This window comes from Orbicella franksi, chromosome 13 (genome assembly GCF_964199315.1).
Source record: "Orbicella franksi chromosome 13, jaOrbFran1.1, whole genome shotgun sequence".
Classification (NCBI taxonomy): Eukaryota; Metazoa; Cnidaria; class Anthozoa; order Scleractinia; family Merulinidae; genus Orbicella; species Orbicella franksi.
In genome coordinates, this window is record NC_138157.1 from 13,962,904 (window position 1) to 13,976,930 (window position 14,027).

Here is a 14,027-nt window from a genome sequence, read left to right on the forward strand (position 1 = left end):
AATTTCATTTGTCAATTGATTTTTCGCTGGAAGTGTTTGTACAAAAGAATGCAAATTCCTCGCCAAAAGCACTGACCAAAGAACGATCCAAACCTTCGTATATATCTAGTTTCAACAGTTTTCAGATTTTCCGTAGCTTTCTAAGAAAATTTTAACATCATTTGCCCTGTTTCAAAAATTTCTAAATTTTTGGTCAAATGGGAAGGGCCCAAATTTTGCTCTATTCCCGCATTCTTGTTCCCAGAGCCTCCTGTTCCTCTTAGCTGGCAGGGCCTTGGTATGTGGATAAGGTGGCTCTGGACACAATTTATTTCATTAGCTTAGGTTCTTGGACTATGATCTTTGCAGTTTTTTGAGAGGATAATGCTCAGATCTCAGGTTCTGGAGGAGGGGAATGGTGTCCTTGGATTTGCTTGAATTCTGGGGGACCAAAGTGATCCACTCTCTTTCCCTTCACTGTCCCCTCTAGCCAGCATAGCAAAAAAATAGAAAGAACCCTGGAAGGCATTGGGGAGGGAGGAAATAAATTTATTCATCCTCTCAGCTCCACATAATGAAAAGCAGCCTCTGCTGAATTGTATCACCCTGGTTAAATAAATATTACATTCCATTCCTTTAATTTCTGTTCCTTTTTTTCTTACCCTTCCTCTCCCTCTTTCAAATATGTCTACATGTTTCCTTGTAGAGAAGCCAACCTCTGACCATCCGTTAAAGGCCACCTACCAATGCTTTGACTGAGTGTCTAAATTGTCTTTCTTGTTATAGCATTTGGGGAGCCTCTGCAGCTCTGTCTTTTCCTTTCATGCAGCAATGGAGGAGGGTACCAAATGAACTGTGGTGACGTGTGTGTGTAATACAAATAGAAAACTAAGCCTTAGTGTTCAAATTCTATGAACTTGTTCTTTGGCCATAGAAGTTTAATTAAGCACAGTTAAACAAAAATATTTAATACACAGGGTAAACAAAACATCTTGTTAAACAACTTGATGTTTTATGCCCTACATAGGTTACATTTTCAACTGAAAATGAAAAAGATCTATACACTAATATCTATTAACAACATTGCTGGAACATGTAGAAAACCAAAAAAAGTAATGATTTTGGGCAAAAGATTCTCTCTTTGAAATACCTAATCACTTCTTATTGACCTATCTTTCCTGTTTAGACAGAGCATTTTACATTTTTGAAGATTTGGAAATGCTCATAACAACATTAACCTATTGCATTATATTAAAAAATTATTATCAATAAAAAATTTTACTGCATTTTAACTGTATGGACCAGCTCCTTAAAAAACGTGGGAAAAAACATAATCCTTATACGACAAAATAATTTATGCTTAAAAATACCATTGGAGCCTACCATTCCCTCACTACAAGTAATACAAAATTCCCAATACAAATAATTTTGTTATCCTCTACAAGAATAACAGCAGCAACTTACTACAGTATTTACATAAGTGTTTTTGTCTCACAACCCCTCTCCCATTGGGTGTTGAATGTTACTACAAGCCCCTGTTTCTTAACCCCCTGGACCTGACCCTATTCTCTATCAAGTTTTATTATATCTCTTAGTTACTACACATGCTGTGATTGGTCAGTTTAGCAGTTCGCATTCTACTATACAGCCTGCTTGTTTGCAAAATGTTTCTTAATTTTTGTCAGGTGTTATTTACTTTTATAGCAAGTAAAAGTTTAAAGCTTTCTTTTACTTTTAATTGTGTAATAAAACATGCTAAAAACTTGACAAATTGACTTCAATGTTTAGCTTTTAATATGGATCAGAAATTTAAAGCCATTCCGCCTGAATAAAAATCCTTCCCTGACCTGTCAGACACGCAGCAGAGATATAATAAAATCTTACTAACCTCGTCTTCACGCTCTGTATGTACTGTAAGTTATGGATTGCCCTTCGCTCTTAGGCCATAAATCAAAGTGGAAAAAAACTTGGTTCGTAACTTACAGTAAAGACCTCAAAATCAGGTAATAAAAGGTATTTGTTTATCAATTCAATTTAAGTCCAATTTCCTTTCTATTGCTCCCAAGGTGTCCAAATATTTCCATGCAGCTCTGGTTTTGATGAAGGATCTGGATCAGGGTAACGTACTGGTACAGCCGTTGCATTGTATTGACTGAGTTTCTTCACCAAAAAGGACACCATATCTGGAAATACCTCAGATAGTTCATTTCTCTCTTCAGGGTCTTCTCTTATGTTGAAGAGGAAGGTGCTGTTAATGTTGTCAAAATAATTTGTTCCATGCTCAAAAGAATAAGAACTCTCTGGAGGAGGAATCCAGCTCCCATTTCCTGGACAACCTTTCAAGAGTTTCCAGTCACCGACTCGTATAGCAGCTTGTCGGCAGTGCTGATAAGGTTCAATGCGAGAGTCCCAGTAGGCATCTATTGGGTCAATATTATGCAAGATCTCATTTCTAGGAGATGGTTTCCCATTACTCAATGTTTCCCAGACATTATAGCCATCAAGAGGTATGCCCTCAACAGAGCCCCCTGACAAGTGCACAATTGTTGGGTACCAGTCAGTGACATGGATCATCTCTGTGTTTATCTGCCCCGGTTTTGACAACAATTTGCTATAAACCAGCCCCACCCCTCTCATTCCCCCTTCCCACAGTGAGCCTTTCCAGCCGCGTAAAGGCCAATTACTGCCACTTGCGTAGATCTGTCCACCATTGTCAGTACTGAAAAATAGCACCGTGTCATCCCACAAGCCATGATCCTTTAAAGCTTTTGTTATATTACCAATCCCTTCGTCCATGCAGGTCACCATGCCTGCATACGTTCGGCGAGCATGGTTCTTTATATCTTTGTACTGCTCGGTGTACTGTTCAGGTACCTCCAGCGGTGAATGAACGGCTTGGTACGCTACAAACAGAAACAAGGGTTTGTCTTCTTCGTGGGAAGAAATGATCTTTACTGCTTCGTCTGTGAATAAGAAAGTGGAATACTTCCCAGCAGCATCAGTTGCGACGTCTTCATTTCTTCGCAAGTCATACCCATTTAATTCCTCGTACTCCTTGCTTGGATACCCCAGCCTATTCTTGTGTGAATAATAATCTTCTCCGCCGGTCAAATAGCCAAAGAACGAGTCGAATCCCCGCTGAGTTGGAATGAACTCTCGCTTGTAGAACCCAATATGCCACTTTCCAACCATGTGTGTACTGTAGCCATTTTCTTTAAGCTTACTTGCAATTGTGGTATCATTCTTGGGAAGTGCATTGGCTTGGGAAGGCCAGATTATTCCGTGTTGCAGGCCAGTGTGGATTTGATATCTGCCGGAAAACAACTGACTTCGAGTTGGGGTGCAAATCGGCTGCACGTAATAGTTTTCCAAGCGCACTCCTGTAGCCGCTAAATTGTTGAGATTTGGTGTTTTTATGCGTGGATTATGATAGCCGACGTCGTTGAAACCATAATCATCCGCCAAAATAAAGACTATATGCGGTGGTCTTCCCAAAGCAATTTGCAAACAGGAAAAAAAGGTTACAAGCCCCAAAGCCGTAACGCCCCCATTACCTGACATCTTCGCTTTTCTCCACTAAATACGCCAAATACGTATGCACGAATTGTCTCTTCCCTGTTGCATGACGGTAACACAGGTAAACAATATGGCGACAAATGACGGTTTCATCTCTCATCGTTCTACCGACACAATGAGTGACCATCAAAGAAACGAGCATAATGCGCTTTCAAGCTCTCGCGGATGGGGTAAACAAGCGGCTCAGAGACTCAATACAAAGGACCAATTCAAGAACGATCCACTTCTTAAGACTTTAGAAGGTAGAATCGCCGTGAATTTTGGTGACTACAAACCATGGCAACGGACAACTCTTTCCAGATTTCCGAAGGATGCACAGACTAGAAGGAGAAGTCCCAGTCGTCCTTTGTCTGGACTGACCACAGTTTCTGTTGGAAGTGGGCCCGGGTTACCAAGACAGGAATCATTTAAAATAGGAACCCGGCCATTCAGTGCAGCTACAAGCACAGCTTGCTCTACAGTTTGTAATCACCCATGGACCAAAAAACCACAGCCAGTGGATGATGTCGAGGAAAAACGGAAACAGAATGTGTTGTCAATATTAAAGGTATTTCTGGATCAGGGCAATAGCTCAACTCAGAAAAGCTAAGGGATTTTGTTACTGTTAATGCTGTGTCAACTCTGTAGGTGTAAGTTAGGAAGGTTATTGCACTCATGGAGTGATGGACTGAAAATCCATGGGGAAGAACACAAAACAAGTAATTGTGCGAGCATTACGTGCGAGTGGTGATGTCGTGAGCTGCTGGTAGCGTGGGCGTCAGAAGACGAGAGAAAAGAAAGAGAAAAGTGTTGGGTCTCCTCAGTCAGATTCAGAATCATGGCAGATTGGTTTGGAATTCATTTGTAGAATCCTTGGGCACTTGACAATTGAACGCCTACAGATTACCCTGAGATGGGGCAATTGAATTACATTTATTGTGGGGTTCTGACAACTGGTATGCAATTTAAGTAAAATAAGGTCGCCATGATCTTTATCAGAGTATATAGCCTATAAATGGTTTTATTCCGTTTTGTTGAGATAGTCCTTTACTATACCCACCCTACCAGTATTCTACTGCAATGAGTTAAGATGGACTTAAACTTGTTAACTAAATATATGTGTACTACCTTCTCTGTCTTAGATTCAGATTAAAACAAGACAGAAGTCAATAGCGGAATATGAAAATAGAAAGAAAGAGTTGTATCCTTTCTGTAGCTGAGTTATACTTGAAAATTTATTGTGTGCCACATCTGAGTTACAGTTACAGGTAACTACAGGCACTGGAAGCTAAACAGGGAGTCTGGGGTGGATATAGGAGTTCAAAATATAGAGATATAGATATTTTTCAAATTTCCCATACATTTGGCTGTAAGTGTTTTTTTCCCACAAAATGCATCTACCCAGCCAAATTTACAGAAAAATGTATGGGAAATTAGAAAAATTAGCTGAGCGTCTTCTAATCAAGTTACATCCTTCAAACTTGGTGAATACAATCTTCCATGTAGTAAATAACATTGTGAATCACAAATTGGGTAAAATTCGATTTTGCAGAAAGTTATTTCCCATCGGATGAATTCCCATACAAGCACTGTAATTTCTGACCACTTTGACTATTGAGGTCCTTCAATCAATCTTTATTTGCACTCACTCTTGCTCAAAAATGAGAAATTACAACAATAGCCTTTTTGAGGCCAAGTCAGTATGTTATAATGTCGACTATGCTCATTCCTTCTCCCAAACCCCACCCAGATCCACCTCAGGGAGTTTCTGGAGGGATACCTAGTGAGGGGTTCAACCCCTAAGAAACCTTCCTGTGGTAAGGGAATATTCTGTGGAACAACACAATGAACTATTAGTGTCCTCCTTAACTATTTCATTAGACTTTTAGAAAACATGAAGATTACAGATCAAATGGAATCATCTGAAAACAATATTGTAAGTTAAAGCACTGTTCCATTTGTATATTAGTTATAATTATTATTATTTAATTGCTGACAGCTGTCAGAAGTTAGAATATGACCCAGCATTTTCTTGATCCAGGTCATACATTTCTATAGCATTTGTACACAATAGATGACAAGTGAACCTGCACAATATCTCAGGTTACAATTCTGTAGGCGATATCAGCATTGCATATTGTAGGGTTCTGAACAAGAAAAATGAATTAATGAGGCCCTTTTAGGGTTTCAGGATTGGAGATTATTGGGGTCATTAAGTAAATTTTCCCTGTCATCCATCTTACATCAAAGGGATCTTATTTTCTGGTTCACATTACATGTAAGTAACATTTTATCAAATATTTCCTGCAGCCTGTGCAAAGTGGAGATCTGGACATTCCAGGGCATCCATGTTGAAACCTGAAGATTTACTGTTAAGCATAAGTTATATTAAATTTGTACATGTAGTGTTCTGCAAGAAGTCAAAGATATTTAACTGAAATGTCATTCAGTGTAAAACACTGTGAGAATACCATAATCTCTGAGAGGACACCAGGCAAATCTTATCTAGAGTCATTATTATTCTGACTCACAGAGCTTGAATTTTATAGTTTCACCTATAGTAAGCAAAATTCCCAGATCCACTTTAATGTGATGATGGTCTAGATAGATGATGGATGTTTTTTTTTTCAGCATGGTGACGTAAAATCACTACTACAGAAGTATGAACGATATAGGGTAAGTTAGTTTCTTCTCAAGTGACTATTTGATGAAATTTCTCCAGTTGTTTATCAGTGTCTTTGAAACAATCAGGGAGTTTTTGCCCTTTTACATCTTTTGCCTAGCTGATACATTCAATATTTTGACTGTTTTTCAAACAGGGTGCTATGTCAACATTAAGTAAGAAGTTTAGTGAGGATCTTGTTATCACAAAGAAAAGGCTAGCAGAAACAGAAGCACTAGTTAGTAAAGAAATTGAAGGTATACCTCATTATATGTTTAATTTCATGGTAATACAAAGCTGGATGATTTGTTGATTAAGAACTAAATAGTGTTTATTACAGTTGAACCTCTATTCAGAGGCCAGTTATCAAAGTCCCAAAATTATGTCAATGACATATTGTAAGTAAAACCCCTATTAACCGGTCACCTCTATAAAGTGGCCATAACCACCTTTTGGTCCTCCCAAAGAGGATTTTTCTATTGTCTTTACCCCTATTAAACGGCCACCCAAAATTTGATACACGTAAATTAACTTCATTTTGGAAAAGGTGACAGCAGATAAGAGTCAGAAATAGAGGGTGAGGAGCGATAAAAACATTCAAACATGTTTATCATAATTGCCTTGAAGTTACTCCATGTTCACTAAGAAATTAACCCGATGGTGAAAAATATTCAAGGTAAACAAACCCCTATTAAGGGGCCCCCTCCCATTTCGCCAAGGGTGGTCGCTTAATAGGGCTGTGACTGTAGTGTAAAAAAGAAACGACATTGGTGGAGCATGGCAGCCATTTTTAAATTGAATAGACAGTAATTTATAACTTTTTATATATTTTGAATCTGACCATAAATCAGACATAATGGTTTGCAAATCATCTTTTTCAAGCTACATGTAGGTCAATCTATTTTAACTTGAAGACAAGTCAGTCATTTGTTTGGACTATAAGTAGATGGGAGAGACTTGTTACCTCTCTGACTTGTGTTTGTCATTTTGCTCTATTTGCAGAGTTGCAGCACCAGCTCAATGTTATGGATATGAGGTTAATGCAAAAGAACGAGGAAATGAACATTTTATTAAATTATAAGGTCAGTAAAGTAACCAGAATTATGTTTTGTTTCTGACTAGTACTTAGTCTGGAGATGAAAAACTAGTGCTTTTGTTTTTGAAATCCTCATTGTATCTAAGAGGTAAAAAAGGTAAGTCAAAGTCTGGATACAAGCCAAGGGGGCCACCAGGTCAGAGCTTATTCTGGTTTCTGTAGAATGAAGTGATAAGGAGTATTTCTACTCCCCCCTGGATGAGATGCTAGTCCATCACAGGTTTACCCCCAGCATTAAATTCACTGTGGGAGGTGTGGTGGTCTCATGGTTAGTACGCTCATCTCTGGATCAAGCAGTCCGGGTTTGAGCCCTGGCCGGGGACATTGTGTTGTGTTCTTGGGCAAGATACTTTACTCTCACAGTGCCTCTCTCCACCCAGGTGTATAAAGGGGTACCGGCAAACTTAATGCTGGGGGTAACCCTGCGATGGACTAGCATCCCATCCAGGGGGGAGTAGAAATACTCTTAGTTGCTTCATTCTACGGAAACCCAGGTTAAGCTCCGGCCTGATGGGCCACTTGGCTCATATGCAGACTTTACCTTACCTTTTATTAACTTTGCCAGTACCCATTTATACACCTGGGTGGAGAAAAACACTGTAAGAGTAAGTGTCTTGTCCAAGAATACAGCACAATGTCCGTGGCCAGGGCCAAACCCGGATTGCTTGATCTGGAAATGAGAGCACTAGCCACGAGGCTACCTTGAATGTCACTTGCAGTGCTCCAAATGTTGTCGTGTAAGCTTGCTGCTTGAAAGATTCATCAGGTTACGAAAGCTCTGCCACTAAACTAATTTTCATTGAATTTTCAGAAATCTTGCCTTGTTCCCTCACTGTGAGAAATTCTCAATGTGAACATTACTATTAGCGATTGTTCTTTTGTATTATGATGTTCTTGTAGGACAAGGAGTACCCAGCAAAAGCACTTCACATAGCCAAACTTAAGAGGCAAAGAGAAATTTTGGAGTTGACATTTAAGGTAAGATTGTCTTTGCAGAAATGAAGGATTACCCTGGGTAAATATCCTATTACTATTATTACTATATTATTATTGACCCACCTTCACAGAAGATATTTTTGGCTTGAAACTCCCCACCTACCCTTTTGGAAATTCCAGTTTAGATTCACATTTTTCTTTGCTTTTTGACACCCCCTTGGCCTTGGAATTTTAAGTGAGTATGGATACATTTATTTGGCTGATCTAGAGGCAGTTAAGGTGATTCCTCGATATTACATTATGCATCCCTACTGTGCATAATTTTTGCATCATTAGCACACGCAAATGAGTGTGTGCACATACACAACAAAAGAGATTTCCCTCAAGCTAAGCTCAACAGTGAAATAAATGCTCATTTTCTCTTAAACGATCATGGTGACCTATATTTTTTTATTGCATAATTTCAATGAGAACAGTATCCTCAATAACTGAGAAAAAAAAAGCAGAAATCTTTGGCTAATTTTGTAGCAAATGAAATAAATTCTACAGAGGGAGACATAACAGGCCCAACAGCACATGTCCAAATTATGTTGCCATTAAAGGATAAAAAAAATGCAGGGTATTTGAAGACATTTTTTCTGGGACGTAGATGAATAAACAATCAAAGAAAGTCAAACTCTGTGTGATGTAACGCGCCGCTTTGAAAAATAATCGAGCTTATTTGTTACACACAGAGATTACCAAAAGTCACCTAAATAACCATATTTGTCAGCATTGTGGCATGAAAACAAGCACAGTGACTCCCTCTTTTTATTACGTTTTTAATAACTCCTTGTCCTGGAACAACAGCATACCAAGTTTCATTGGAAATCTATGGCGGTTTCTTTTACTAGGGAATCACCTTAAGTGTGTATGGCAAATATACCAAAGAAGCCTTACACTGAAAACCTGCATGTGTTGTGCGTGGCTATCCAATTGTTTAAAACTGACAGAAAACTGTCTAGAAATCATCAACATGGACTGCTTCAGCTCAACATATAGTGCAGTAGTCTTGGGTTTGTCCCTCACGTGCAGAAAATCAGAACCTTCCTAAATATCCTTGTTAGCTAAGGAATTTATCACGGATTCAAAATTATGTCTGGATTACAAAATGTCTGCTGGGTTGATTTCCTGACAGGAGGAACTCGAAGAGTTACAAGCTGTCATTGATGCGGAGAGAGACAAATTTAGTCAGCAAAGGGAAACTGTTCAACGGGAAGTGACCACAAAAGTAACTGAGGTAGAAAGACAAAGTACACTGAATAATAATTTCTCCATACAATTAGAACAAGAACATTTTTCTTATTAGCTTCTGAGCTTTTTTCTGTGCTTTGTTCTCCTCTAACATTAACACTGTTTTCACTGCTACACAACCTTCGAAATCAAAATGCTCTTTGCAAAAGACTTTTGTCACTCAAACAGTGGTACCTTATATGGAATAACTATATAAGAGAGAAAATAATATTAATTGGAACGATGCAAAAAGTTATAAACTATGTATCGAGATTGTGCAGACTAAATGAGAATCTTTTTTCTAGTATACATTCTGTGTATTTTGTACTTGTCATTATCAATCATATTAAAAAAAAAACTTAAAATTAAATATTCAAACTTGTATTTACTTCACTACTTTTATTCTTAACAATTCTGTTTGGAAAGGGTTAAAATTTTAATTTGTGTTTTTGAACATTCTCAGGATACAATAAATGCCATGGGAACAGATATCAAAGAGATGGCTTTGCAAAATATGATTATGAAAAAGGTAATATGTAGGATAGATTGTGAGAATAAAAATAGAACTTTTGTCAATAATGCCATTGTTGGACAAGCAGCCTCTCCTTTTCTCCCAGTTTTGGGCAAAGCAGGTATGAAACAAGTCAAAAGAGTTGTGTCCAGTGTTTATAGGGGCAAGGAAGTGTCTTTGTGATATTTCAACTCAATATTGATATTTTTCAATAACGCCTGCCCTCCTGGAAATATTGTAATGATGATGCAAACAATGTATTGACATTGTAGTTTTGACTGAATTTTTTTAGGAAGTTGAAATACACCAGAATGAAGTGAAATTGCTGGAAACCAACAACGCTAAGTTAGAAAGTGAAATAAGGTGAGGAAAAACATGTACCACAAGACTTCCAAGAAGAAGTGGTCTAGGTGTGTAACGAACGACCCAAATAGTGACTGTGGGAGGGGAGACCACACTTCAGCCCCTCCCTCACGGGACTACTGGGCATAGGTCCAGCTCATGGGTCCCCGGGTAAAACAAGACATCGAGACAAGTTGCAAGCAAATTACGTAGTGTAACAGAGAAGAAGTTCCATTTTACATAGCCTACAAGCACGCTGGGAGCAAACCTCACATTTGCTGTCCCATGAGCGAGTTACCCAAAAGCCCCTCTGCCTCACAGTTTCGCCACTAAAGAGCCTGCTTTCACTTGCGCGCTACTATGAAGCTGGTGGTACACAGAGAGGGGTCTCAGGTTAAAAATCCAAGAAGTTCCACTGTATCTGACAAATTAATAGAAAACTTCTGATATTTTGATGAGGCTCACATCGTTTGACCTGTTAGAATTCCTTATGAACACTCTACATGTGCCTTTAAAAGTTATCTGGAACTCTGATGGTACCTACATGTACGTAATAAGATATTTCCGAGTTACTTTCTACCTCTGTTTCAAAACGAGTCCTGTTGCACAACCTTTCATATGGAGATGAGTTTGATTTGCAAGACAATAAACGTGCAAGAAAAACTCATTTCAATGTGAAAGGTTGTGCACCAAGACTCGTTTTGAAACAGAGGTAAGAGCAGCTCGGGAATGGCTTATTTGTCCCCTTGCAAGTCAGAGACTCGAGCGTCCTGTACACTGAACATGCTTCAAATATCACAAAATCGAGACGAAAAGAATACGTGTAGACAAAAACGTGTTTAAAAACACGTTTTTGTTCACGATTTTTGAAAAAGCGCAGGTTGTTTGCCATCTGCTTTTGCTTTGATGAGTGATTGGCAACTTAGGCGTGTGAATGGTAACTTGGCCAGGCCCTGGATCGTGAAGATGACAAATAGCAATGGTGTGATGCAGTTTAGTTCATTCTTGGGCTTTTTTGTAGCATACGGTAACTTTTTAACCCTTGTTAATCCTACAGAGAATTGCTAAAAAGCGAAACCTTGGACACACAGGCTGAAATATTTCCTGAAGTATTTGGGAAAAGGGAGAAGTGAGTACAGCATTTCATGTGGTTTACATTTTGTGAATAGTCTTTGTATAGAGGATTTCAGACGTTTGTATTTGCTTTTTCCGTTTTTATTTTGTCCAATCACTGAGTAAATTGTGAGGAAAAAAGTGGAGGTAGCGTGCCTGCGTGCGTGTGGAAGTGCGTGCGTGTGAAACTGCGTGCTTATGACAGTGCGTGCGTGTGAAACTGCTTGCCTGTGTGCGTGTAGGTAAAGGCTGGTTTCCATATGATCGCAGACGATCGCACACGATCGCGGATCGCAAATCGCAGATCGCAGACGATCGCAAAGAGAGTTGTTTCCATATAATCGCAGACGATCGCAAGCGATCGCAGAGCCGACTGTTGCATACATTTCGGACCGCGGAACTGTCAAAATTACACGCGTGTTGTGCTGGCGGGAAATCGCAGCAAACAATATGGCGGACGTCGAGGAGGAAATTTTGCTGCAAACAAATTTATTTCTTCTTTTAGTCAACCTATTTTGAAATTCTCTTGGCACTGCATCTCGCCCCGATCCAGAAGGTAGCGTTTTCAATCGCTTCAGATAACGACCATACGCAGTTCTTATTTTGCGGAATTTGACCTCCGCCTCAGCCGCCGATAAATTAAATTTCGCCCCGATTTTTTCCCAGCAGTTAACCTTTTCGTTTTTGTCTTTGAAATCTTTACTGTTACGGTGGTAAACCCAATGATATCGCGCAACTTCCTCCATAAATTTCTCGTTACTAACGTTACCTTGTTCAACGCCACGTTTACAACAAATAAGCGGTTGCTTTGTTGCAAAGAAGCGTTGAATCATGGGTCAGAATTCAAAATATTATGGGATACGTTTCGATCGCAGATCGCAGAACTCTGGTTTCCATATGATCGCACGATCGCAATTGATCGCAGAGGATCGCAGAGGATCGCAGAAGATAGAACATGGTTCTATCTTCTGCGATCGTCTGCGATCGTCTGCGATCACGATCGCAGACGATCGCAGAAGTGTGTTTCCATATGATCGCAGACGATCGTAGAACTTTTTGCGATCTGCGATCCGCGATCCGCGATCGTCTGCGATCATATGGAAACCAGCCTTAAGATTGCAGTGTTAGTGTTGACTCGTAGAGATACTTCAATTCTGTTATTGTAAAGGAGGGTTGAATGCCGTTTGTGATAAAAAAGACTTTGGTCATATATACACCTGAAAATAATGACGTTGTTTTGAATCGTTCTGCAGATGTACCCCAGACATGGAGCTCCATCTTGATATCCCCACACACGACTGGCTTCCAATATAGCGACTCACAGATAGTCGTTGCTTCTCATAAAACCCTGGTGTAAAAAAACGTTATTTATAGATACCTATTTGTAAAGAAAATAATAATAAAAAAAACATTGTAAATCATCACATCACGCTCATTTGTTCGAGTCCGCTCCTTCAAAGGAGGTTAAATACAGTCACAATTTATTTCGAGTTAACTGGTTTCCAGTTGAACATTTGTTTCGTGACATGATCTACGCACGTGAACACTGTTACAGAGGTTTTGATTCGTGTTTCTTGTGACACTATTTTTCTTGGTTTTCTCGTAGCTTAGCCAATCAAAAACTATTTCCTCTGGCAAGGGAAGAAGTTGTTCTCGGATATATTCCTGTTATACCTGCCATTGTTGTTTTCCATTTGACTGGATGAAAACTTTAGAGAGTAACAAAAAGAAAACATACAACGAAAACAAAACGAAAACTTTAAACGAGTTCAAACATCTGTATGGCTAAACTAAACATTAATTAGGTTTTGTAATAGCAACAGTGATTGCTTTCAGTGAATTAACAAAGGTGGCAATTTTGTACTGATATTTTTGTTACTTTGACTGTAAATATTTTGAGTTATTTAAAGAACTGCTGTTACCATTTCTGGATATTTGTAAAAAGTACAAGAAAAGCGACTGCTTCTGTAAAAGATTGTAAAATATTTACGATAAATAAGAAGTGTTTAAAATGTATTGAAAACTTTTTCAACACTCTTGATTATGCCTGTCTTGTATTAGAGGGATTTTCAATTGATTGTCGTAAAACCAAAACCAAAGAAATCACTCTAGCCGATCACAAAGGACACAGAGAATCCAGAGACCCAATCAAAACTCAAAGTATTATGTAAGTAGGTATTATGATGTAATGGAGTTGTCTTCAAGCACATCCCTTCGTTTCCGGCTGGATAAATTTTTTGGGATATATACCTGTCCCGGGTTGTTCGAAAGGTGGATAACGCTACCCACTGGATAAATCTATATCCAGCGGATAGCATGGTTTGTTTTGTTGAAACTTATCCACTGGAGAGCGATTTATACGGTGGACAGCGTTATCCATCTTACATACAACTGGGGCCCGGGGGAGGGGTACTCCCAGAAAAATTGGACCGTAGGGGTGTGCGGCCCGCTTCCCAAAACCCTTACCCTATTATACTATTACCCCTTACCCTAAACATAATTTGTGAAGGGCTTTTGTTGATTTTCTTTTCGATAATGATGAAAAAGTGGCTTCTTCTCAA

The 14,027-nt window shown here is 39.0% G+C and overlaps 1 protein-coding gene and 1 pseudogene across 1 annotated transcript; one reads left to right on the plus strand and one right to left on the minus strand.

Moving 5' to 3' along the window:
• Positions 1 to 903: 903 nt before the first annotated feature.
• LOC145466790 (arylsulfatase I pseudogene) lies at positions 904 to 3,557 on the minus strand (annotated as a pseudogene).
• On the plus strand, positions 3,557 to 13,420 carry LOC145466798 (uncharacterized protein C20orf96-like). Its single transcript, XM_081450508.1, has 12 exons — positions 3,557 to 4,102; positions 4,677 to 4,735; positions 5,416 to 5,470; positions 6,166 to 6,210; positions 6,354 to 6,453; positions 7,199 to 7,278; positions 8,193 to 8,270; positions 9,406 to 9,507; positions 9,964 to 10,029; positions 10,304 to 10,374; positions 11,411 to 11,482; positions 12,720 to 13,420. Exons 1-12 carry the CDS (start codon positions 3,575 to 3,577, stop codon positions 12,778 to 12,780), a joined length of 1,317 nt encoding a protein of 438 aa, XP_081306634.1. The 5' UTR covers positions 3,557 to 3,574; the 3' UTR covers positions 12,781 to 13,420.
• The last annotated feature ends 607 nt before the right edge of the window (positions 13,421 to 14,027 follow it).